Source organism: Pagrus pagrus (assembly GCF_965226575.1).
Source record: "Pagrus pagrus genome assembly, chromosome: 3".
NCBI lineage: Eukaryota > Metazoa > Chordata > Actinopteri > Spariformes > Sparidae > Pagrus > Pagrus pagrus.
Window position 1 is genome coordinate 30887997 of NC_140187.1, and position 10533 is coordinate 30898529.

The 10533-nt window shown below is 40.8% G+C and overlaps 1 protein-coding gene across 1 annotated transcript in view; it reads left to right on the forward strand.

The window, feature by feature from the left end:
- Positions 1 to 10533, forward strand: part of mfsd4aa (major facilitator superfamily domain containing 4Aa) — a 47910-nt gene that overhangs the window by 36421 nt on the left and 956 nt on the right. Inside the window, exons 7-9 of the mRNA XM_084347775.1 lie at positions 7520 to 7667; positions 8582 to 8652; positions 9209 to 9329. Coding sequence (XP_084203901.1) covers positions 7520 to 7667; positions 8582 to 8652; positions 9209 to 9329 — 340 coding nt within the window. The remainder of the gene's footprint in view (positions 1 to 7519; positions 7668 to 8581; positions 8653 to 9208; positions 9330 to 10533) is intronic.

The following is a 10533-nucleotide window of genomic DNA, read 5'->3' on the forward strand; positions in this document are numbered from 1 at the left end:
TACCAAATGCAACGTATTAAGACTTTCTTTTCAGGGCACTTTCATCATGTAATGGAGCGGTGAAAAGTGCACTTTTGTACCTTTGTGTTGGCTGAAATAGCTCAGTTGGGCGAGCGTTAGACCGAAAATCTAAAGGTCCCTGGTTTGATCCAGGATTCCGGCAGTTAGTGGACCGTGTTTTAGGTACAAATTGCCTGGGTAGAACTGCTAAGCCACAGGAGTCTAATTAATGGGGATTTTGTCCATTTCCTCTAAAATGTGGTCACATAGGATACTTAGAGCTGTTGACCTATCCACCTCATTCCTAGCCCCCATGATGACTTGCGTGAATTATGGGCGTGACTTCCGGTCGCATTTGTTTACATGTCAACGTTAGACGCTAATCCGGTTTTCATGAGGGTTAGAGAGGTAAAACATGTGGGAACACCAGCTGACAGAGCTTAAAGGTATAGTTGGTAATCCTGTTCAGAAACACTTTTTGTTATACTGGGTGAAATGGTCTTCCCACCCTGAGAGTAGTCCATACATAATGTGTTCAGAAAAAGGAACGAAATAAATCAGACCTCTGTGGCAGCTGCAGGCCTGTAAAAACTCTGACCAATCCCTCCCTCTCGGTCTGAGTTGAAAGAACCAATCAGATGCCTTCATGTCTCGTCCTGCCTGCACCCCCCTCTGTCCCCCCCTCCTCCCTGCGCGCACTCATCACTTGTCACCGTTGCCGGATATATTCAGCACACTGCATATGGAGTTAGCAGGAGATCCACACTCCAGGTCAGAAGGTGGCGGTAATGCACACCTAACAGTTGTTTGCCAACAGCCATAAAACAACAGAAGAAGAAGAGTTAGCACAGTTAGCAGGAGAGAACAGTGGCAGTGAAAATGCAGCTAAAGTAGCACTTCCAGGAGTGATGCAGAGGTTGCTGTCTTTCTGTTGGACAGGTAATTATTTGTTTTGCTTCGGGGGGATTTGTTATTTTCATGAAATATGTAACGTTAGCCAACTTAGCTACTTTTGTAGCTTGTATTAGCCCAATGCTAACGGCTCTCCTCTGCCCTGCTGACGGACTGTCTGATGCGCGTTCAAGTTCTTGGGGGCGGGGCTTTGGACGGAGCACTGACGGGAGGGGGAGAAGGGGATGGAGCTTAGAGAGGTGCCACTTTCAAATCTTGCTAGCTCTCCAACATTACCAACTATACCTTTAAACGAGACAACATTACAATTCCGTTGCCTACTCATATAGAGGGGTGGGAGGATGACATGAAGAAGTGGCCTAAGATAACATACAGTTGCATTTTTAGCTACTTTCTTAACTCTGTCGCTTCGGACAGGGAGGCAATGAATAATCTGAAAAACTCTGAGGCGTATCAGTGCCTGCACAGTAATAAGTAAGTATTAATAATTAATAATAATATTATATAATAATATATATAATATAATATAATATAATATATACTATAATATTATATATAATATAATATAATATAATATATACTATAATATTATATATAATATAACATAATATAATATGATATATAATATAACATAATATAATATAATATATACTATAATATTATAATATAATATATATTATAATAATTTTATAAGTAAGTAAGTAGTAATATTTTTGTCAACAAAGTGAAAAGAGGACATGTATAACGTTTTAGGTGGTCTTTTCAAGTTAAGTTTTTTCAGCCACATCCTTCTGGGTTCCTCATCCTTCGGTAGGCGGTGGAAACTGTACCGATTCTCACAACAACATTCTCTCTTAGTCCGGGGTGCAAGTTCAAAACATTGCTCTTGTAACCACAGATTTAACTTCCTGTGGTTAATAGTACAACTGCGAACAGCGCAACATGTTCCCGAGCTGCGCAAGGACATTTTTAAATGCCACCGGAGCTGATCATCGTTTAGAAAAGAAAACAGTAAGAGACAACTTTCAAATAAACCGCTCACTGCTACTTCCGGTGAGAACCGGAAGTTGCACCCATAATCGTTTCTACAGCAACGACCCCAGGAATGAGGTGGATAACAGACTGTGTGCTTTGTGTATTCAATGTCCTACATGTTTCTGCATGTCTTTTGTAGGCATTGTCATATTCAGTTCAACTGAGTTTCTTTCATTGCCACCGTGTGCTTGACTTTTGTGCCAAAACAGCTCAGTCGGGCGAGTATTAAACTGAATATCTAAAGGTCCCCTCTTCAATACCTGCTTTTGGATGCTAGTGAGCTTTGTTTTCGGGAACAAAGCACCTTGATGTTACAGCCACTGACTCAAACAGTCCTGTTTGTTGGGGCTTTTGTCCATTGCTTCCTGGTCACACAGGTTTCTTGCAACACATCCAAGTTGAGGATGCAACTCCCGCCATTGGACATTTGTACTCTTGGATTATTACTTAGACATCGATGAGAACATGTTCTGATTTTCACCAAAATGTCCCCACATGCAGCCATTTTGTGCCGAAATAGCTCAGTTGGGAGAGCGTTAGACTGAAGATCTAAAGGTCCCTGGTTCGATCCCGGGTTTCGGCAGCTGGTGGCCCGTGTTTTAGGTACACATTGCCTGGGTAGAGCCACAGGAGTCTGATTAACGGGGATTTTGTCCATTTCCTCTAAAATGTGGTCTCATAGGATGCTTAGAGCTGTTGACCTATAACAGACTGTTGGCTTTGTGTATTCAATGTCCCACATGTGTCTGCATGTGTTTTGTATTTATTGTCATATTCAACTCCACTCAATTTCCTTCATTGCCACTGTCAGCTTGACTTTTGTGCCAAAACAAGCCAGTTGGGCGAGTGTAAAACTGAATATCTATAGTCCCTTCTTCAATACCTGCTTTTGGATGTTAGTGAGCTTTGTTTTCGGGAACACAGCACCTTGATGTTACAGCCACTGACTCAAACAGTCCTGTTTGTTGGGGCTTTTGTCCATTGCTTCCTGGTCACACAGGTTTCCTGTAAGACATCCATGTTGGGTAATGACATCTTGAGGTGTCTGGTCTCACTGTGGGCTTTGGCAGCGGTCAAACTTCTTGATCTTTCATTGCCATCATGTGCTTGACTTTTGTGTCAAAACAGCTCAGTTGTGCAAGTGTAAAACTGAATATATAATGGTCCCCGCTTCAATACCTGCTTTTGGATGTTAATGAGCTTTGTTTTGGGGAACACAGCACCTTGATGTTACAGCCACTGACTCAAACTGTCCTGTTTGTTGGGGCTTTTGTCCATTTCCTCCTGGTCACACAGGTTTCCTGTAAGACATCCATGTCGGGTAATGAAATCTTAAGGTTTCTGGTCTCACTGTGGGCTTTGGCAGCTGTCAAACTTTCTTTTAGGAACATGTTCAACTATGGTAAGACTCATTGACTTTTAACTGGCTGAGTGGGTTCCTTTTTATATTGGTTGTTCTACATGTGTTGGCACGTGTTTCATAGTTATTGTCATAGGTGATGTTCTATTAAATTATCTTGTGTGCCACCTTGTGCTCAACGTTTCTTCCAAGATACCTCATTTTGGAGAGCTTACGACTCAAGGTCTTAAGGTCCCCGCTTCAATACTTGCTTTTGGAGTGACGCCGAGATCGAAAAGTGGCCAAAGGTATGTCGATTGCTGCTCAGCGGCTTATACCGATGCCTAGAGCCTTATGCCGTTCCTCGGAGAGGTGGCCAAAGGTATGTCGATTGCTGCTCAGCAGCTTATACCGATGCCTAGAGCCTTATGCCGTTCCTCGGAGAGGTGGCCAAAGTTATGTCGATTGCTGCTCAGCGGCTTATACCGATGCCTATCCTTATGCCGTTCCTCGGAAAGGTGGCCAAAGTTATGTCGATTGCTGCTCAGCGGCTTATACCGATGCCTACAGCCTTATGCCGTTCCTCGGAGAGGTGGCCAAAGTTATGTCGATTTCTGCTCAGCGGCTTATACCGATGCCTACAGCCTTATGCCGTTCCTCGGAGAGGTGGCCAAAGTTATGTCGATTGCTGCTCAGCGGCTTATACCGATGCCTAGAGCCTTATGCCGTTCCTCAGAGAGGTGGCCAAAGGTATGTCGATTGCTGCTCAGCGGCTTATACCGATGCCTAGCCTTGTGCCGTTCCTCGGAGAGGTGGCCAAAGGTATGTCGATTGCTGCTCAGCGGCTTATACCGATCCCCAGACTCTTATACCGTTCCTCGGAGTGGTGTGCCGCTGTTATGCCGCTGATATTCCACCGACACATGACGGTGTGTGTCGCTACAGACTGTTATGATTCTGAGAGACTGTTGGATGGGTACAGCCCCCTGATGGATATGCAAATATAATGCCACTGGGCTGGTTTTACGACAAGTCCTTCCGTAAATGTATACATTGTTGTAGTCTTTTTTGACAATGCTAACTTAACACATTGCCGCAAATAAAGGAACGTAGGCTATGTGTTTCTTTTGGATATTATGTTGGTGGGATGTAGGCATATATACAGTAATTACACCTGGGATTCTTGCGATATGATAGCAAAGTAATATAGCTAAATTTGGGTCTATAAACTACTTGAAGCTAATGAAAGCGATAGCCTTAGCTAACATGGCTACTGTTAACCCAGCCACTGTAGCGAGTCTGACTAATCGATAGCAGAAACTTTGAGCCAACCAACTATAGTTAAAACATATCTCAATGTACAGTGAACATGATACATAATAAATGTATAGTGAACATGATACATAATATGCCACAATGGTTAATGTTCGATGAAGTAGATTTTATACGAAGTAATGTATTCTTGTGTTCTCCTAGTAAAGGAAACCTGTCAGTAAGTATTGTTTAGTTGGCTCAAAGTTTCTGCTATCGATTAGTCAGACTGGCTACGGTGGCTGGGCTAACACAGTAGCAATGGACAGCGGCACACCACTCCGAGGAACAGCATAAGGCTCTAGGCATCGGCATAAGCCGCTGAGCAGCAATCGACATACCTTTGGCCACTTTTTGATCTCGGCGCTACTGTGCTTTTGGATGTTAGTGAGCTTTGTTTTCGGGAACACAGCACCTTGATGTTACAGCCACTGACTCAAACAGTCCTGTTTGTTGGGGCTTTTGTCCATTGCTTCCTGGTCACACAGGTTTCCTGCAACACATCCACGTTGAGGATGCAACTCCCACCATTGGACATTTGTACTCTTGGATTATTACTGAGACATCAGTGAGAACGTTCTGATTTTCACCAAAATGTCCCCACATGCATCCATTTTGTGCCGAAATAGCTCAGTTGGGAGAGCGTTAGACTGAAGATCTAAAGGTCCTTGCTTAGATCCCGGGTTTCGGCAGCTGGTGACCCGTGTTTTAGGTACACATTGCCTAGGTAGAACTGCTGAGCCACAGGAGTCTGATTAACGGGGATTTTGTCCATTTCCTCTAAAATGTGGTCACATAGGATGCTTAGAGCTGTTGACCTATAACACACCGTGGGCTTTGTGTATTCAGTGTCTGCATGTCTTTTGTATTTATTGTCATATTCAACTCAACTCAATTTCCTTCATTGCCACTGTCAACTTGACTTTTGTGCCAAAACAAGCCAGTTGGGTGAGTGTAAAACTGAATATCTGAAGGTCCCTGGTCCAATCCCAGTAAAATGTCCTTATATGCTGACATTTTGTGCCGAAACAGCTCAGTTCGGAGAACCTTAGACGAAGATCTAAAGGTGCATCTTTGTACTTCAATTGTGAAATAAACACATGCAGCTCTGATGGGAGTTTTTGCTTTTAAATTGTTCCTCCATTTTCAACAGATGCATGTTTGGATTTAAAAAATTACAAAATTAATTGCAAGCATGGTTAGTGGGAGTGTCTGTTCCTTAAATTTCTTATATGCTTTTCACTTGTTGAGCGAGATAGATAAATGGATGTATTGAAGTTTAAAAGCTATGATGGTCATGAGGTACAACACACAACAACATTTCAAATAAAATCAATGCCTTACGAAAAATACAGTTCACAATAGAGAAAAAGGTCATGTCTGCTGACTGTCTTTTTAGAGGACATCAAGCTCTACTTCTTTTGGTTCATGAAAGAATTTTGTGTTTTCTGAATGTCGTTCATCATTACCCTGTTCATCATAATTCTGATTCATGACATTATCCCGATAATCATATCGGTAGTATTCCTAAAACACCTTAAACCTTACATTTTGTGAGAAATCAAATACTTTTTTTTGCATCACGGATGGGACACAGTTTTTTTGGAAAAACAAACAAAGAATCCTAAATAACTACCATAAATCATAAGGTCCTCCTGCAGAAATACAGGATAAATAAATAGTAGTATCCATCTCCCTGTAGTTTACTTTAGTATATTTAAGCATCCGATTGAACTTGTTTCTGTGGTGGATATGATGTGTGAGCCATGCACAGGCTTAGTTAATTCAAAATGAATCAGGAAACCAATAAAGGACTGTACATCAATGAGGCAGACAGTAATCCCAAAAATGACATTTCACCACAATCAACTTATTCTGACATGTTTTATCGCCCCATCCCTAGTAGTCATTGCATTGTCTGTGTTTTGAAGATGTTGTTGCGTTCTGCACTTGATGGTCACTGTAAATGTGTAGAATAGTGTTGAAATAGCCAGTAAAGATCTGTGAAATGTGTGTTTGTTGTCCCTGTGCTCACACAATGCACATTTATTCTTCTCTAGATCACACAGTAAAGGCAGGTAGGTTTGCTGGAAATGCTTGACTTGGGATGTGTTTTTTTCTATTCTTGTTGATGGTGTCACTGAGCCATGTCCGTAGTAGTCATATAAATCCTGGATTAATGCTCAGTAATTAATGACTGGACTAAAAATGAATACTTAACTGCACTTAAACTGTGAAGCTCACTCATGCTGCATTTTTTATACAGTCTATGTCTAGATTCTTTTTTTTTTAAATGCTGCGTTTTACACCTAAGACAAGCATTAGACTGAAGATCTAAAACTTCCTGTTTCAATCCTGGGTTTCAGAAATTGATAGGCTCACTTTTAGAGGTAAGAACATCAGTCGTTAGCAGGTGGTACATTGCTTTCTTTTGGCAACTGGTGGCCATTATAGACAAAGGTGGTTTGAAATGCCAAATAGCTCACATTTCTGCTGCACATTTGTCTTGCGTGTCAGTGCTGCTGTCAATGTCAAGACGGAGTGCATTGTGCCCTTGTGGACTTGGCCTGCTTTCCCTGCTTTCACATAGGTTTCCACCCACGCCATAACAAAGGGATAGTGGAGAAGTTCAGCTTCGTTTTTTGGGTTGATACAATTAACACAGGCAGGTTTTGTGAAAGGCTATGAGTAATTGCTTTGAGATCTGGCTGGCTTTGGTTTTGTTTGAACCAGATGGCCTGAGAGTTATGCATTGGATAACAGATGTTTGTCACGTTCACTGGTTCATTCTTTAGTTTTGATTGTTACTGACTATATGCAATATGAAGTTCTGCACAGCAAGTATAAAGTCTGTTGGATGCAGCAGGACACAGACTTCTGCAAAGTCACCTCACTCTCACTGTCTGTCCATATGTCTGTCAGGTGGGGGTCATACTGGTGCAGTGTCTGTTGCTGATCTTCTACACCAGCTGTGTGTTTCTCTTCATTGGTACCTGCGTGTTGGGACTGTGCATCAGCAGTGTGTTCCCCTCTATGCTGGCCTTTACAGAGGACACACTGGAATACAAAGGTAAACTAACACACACACACACACACACACACACACACACACACACACACACAAAAACCTTCTCAACATTAACTCATCTTGGAAGTCACATATATTGAGGACCTAAAATGACTTGTTCATCAATAAATAAACATGTGCATTTAAAAATAAATGCTTATAAAACACACATAAAAATATTTTCTCAAATATGAATAAATAAGACGATAAATAAAAGCTGAAATGAAAATATGAATAAATAATTGAATTAATAGATAAAAACATGTTGGAAATTAATTCTTGAAATAAATCAAATACTGTAAATGTTAATTTCTACAAATGTATACGTATTCAATTCTAAATTTCTACATTTCAACTTTTATTTATTTATGTATTTCGGTGTCTGTGTCAGCTAGCTAACATCAGTAGCACGTGTACCAGTTATCTTATGTTTATACACCACTAGCACATTAACTGAGCAGAATTATTCCTGTGATCAGGCTTTACAGTGAAGTTATAACCAACTTCCTCATGAACACACAGACACCTACATGACTAAATGTAGAAATAAAGAAAAACAACACATGTAGATGTATAGAAAAGTAAAGATACTTTACAAATGATTAACAATGCTTATTTATTTTGAATAAAATAAATGAATACATTTTAAAAAATACAATTCAATCTTACAATTTATTGGTCAAATAATTCTTTATTTATTTGATTATATTTTTATGCAGTCGTTACAGTGGTTACTTGATCATTCTGCATTATTTATATGTTTTTATTTCTGTATTAATTTGCACTTTATGTATCAGTTCCTCTGTGCAATAGTCTTGTGATTGTGGTGTTTATAAAGTACTTATTTATTGATATATTAGCTACAGTTTTTCCTCCGTAACTATAGAAAGTTTCTGTTTATCTCTTTTGTGTTAAAGGTTGTGCCACAACTGTCCTGGTGACCAGTGCCAGCACAGGAGAGATGATGCTGCAGCTGCTCGTTGGATCTGTAAGGAGTTTCCCTTTTTCTTAAATGTCTTTTTTTTTTTTTTTGCAATGATGATTCAATTTAAACCAAATAAAATGCAAACCAAATTCAGAGTTTTTAGGTTATTCTTTTCTGTTTTTTTTCTGCATATTGCAAGTTGCTTTTGTTACATAGATATTTGCTGCACTGAACTCTATATCCAGTTTATTAATTATTGTGGAACAGGCGTTTATAATAATAAAACAAAAATACATGGAATCCCTGCTGTGGACGTTGACTTCGGCCTCAGTTTAAAAGTGTTTCAGGATTGTCGGGAACTTGCCTGCAGCGGGGCATTATTGTCCACAAGGATTAGTGTGACGGCTGCAGCCCACTGTGTCTGAATGAATGGAGCTGAAAACCCTGTCGTTATAAACCTGCTCTGAGGCTACATCGCTTTCCAGCTTTGCGAGGCAGTTTTGTTTGAGATCAGAAACCCACTGTGTGTGTGTGTGTGTGTGTGTGTGTGTGTGTGTGTGTGTGTGTGTGTGTGTGTGTGTGTGTGTGTGTGTGTGCGTGCGTGTATCTCTTCTTGCAGGTGATCCACAGTGAGGGCAGTTACTCTTTTCTGTTGTGCTGTACAATAGCATCATTCATCGGCTTCTGCCTGTTCCTGCTGTTCCTCTATGTCCAGCACATCCACAAGAACTGCCACACAGGTAAACACACATCAGGTACACACATGTGGAGAGAGTGGATGAAGTTACAATAACACTCTGGACTTTGGGAATCAAAATTTGCACAAGTAGTTCTGCGAGAAACACTGCGTCACACAACAACAGGAGATGGAAACATGCAATGTGACTTAATCCGACTTAGAAGAGCGGAAACCTAAGCAGGTGGAAGCTGACAGCAGCAGCAGCAACACAAGAAAGATATCTGTGTTATAGACTGAATAAAGCTGTGAGAACTGATGTACAGAGATTAGTGACAAGTGCAGTGAGATGTGTTGAGGCATGAGTTAACTGCCATGCCACTATTGATATATATGGACAGTACATATATAATGCATGAAGGACTCACTGTCAGAATTATCCAGAGAGGGCATGCAATTAAGAAACTTATTTTTCTGTACAACCACCAAACCCCTATTATCTCACCAGGCTCTGCTCTCTGCCTTTGTATGGCAGTACAGAGTAAAACATAAAGTTAATCTGATATTGTGGTAATGGTGTTGTTCCCAGAACATCATAATTAATGTTACTCCAGGACAATAATTTCAATTTATGAAAAAGTGACACACATGTCTATACTTGGAGTAAGTTGTTGTGGCTAAAAGGCTTGCTTACCTTTACATTTTTAAGAAAAGTAGATTTTTGAGTTTCACTCCCAACTCGTCAAATAATGACTCTTTGGGAGTAAGGATGGGTCAGCCGCCATCTCAAAGTTGGGACTGAGACTCAAAAATCAACTTCTTACAAATAGCACCTAGCACAGGACTTTCACCCAAGAGGCTAGGGTTCATATCCTGCTGGGACATGTTGTTATACTGTACTTACTACTTATTATTTTTAATTTAAGTTCACTTATTATTATCCATTTTCTTTCACAGACTGGTTTAGGTTTAGGCAATAAAAAATACTTGGTCAGGTTTGAGTGACAGGTAGCCACGAGCTCTCTGCTAGGCTTCACCTCAGCTGATTGCAACTGGTGAACTTTCTGGCGTATTTGTGGTGTTGGTGCCTTGTGGAGGATTTTAATTCAGATATCGGACACATATGTCTTTCTGTGCGGTTAATTGGACTAAAAGACCAGTGAGGAGGGACTGAGGCCAGTGTTTCGGATTAATGAGCAACTCTGTTAGCGTTAACCAGCAGACAACAGCTGGAGTTGGCAAGCTCTGGAGACGGCCAGAGCGCTTAG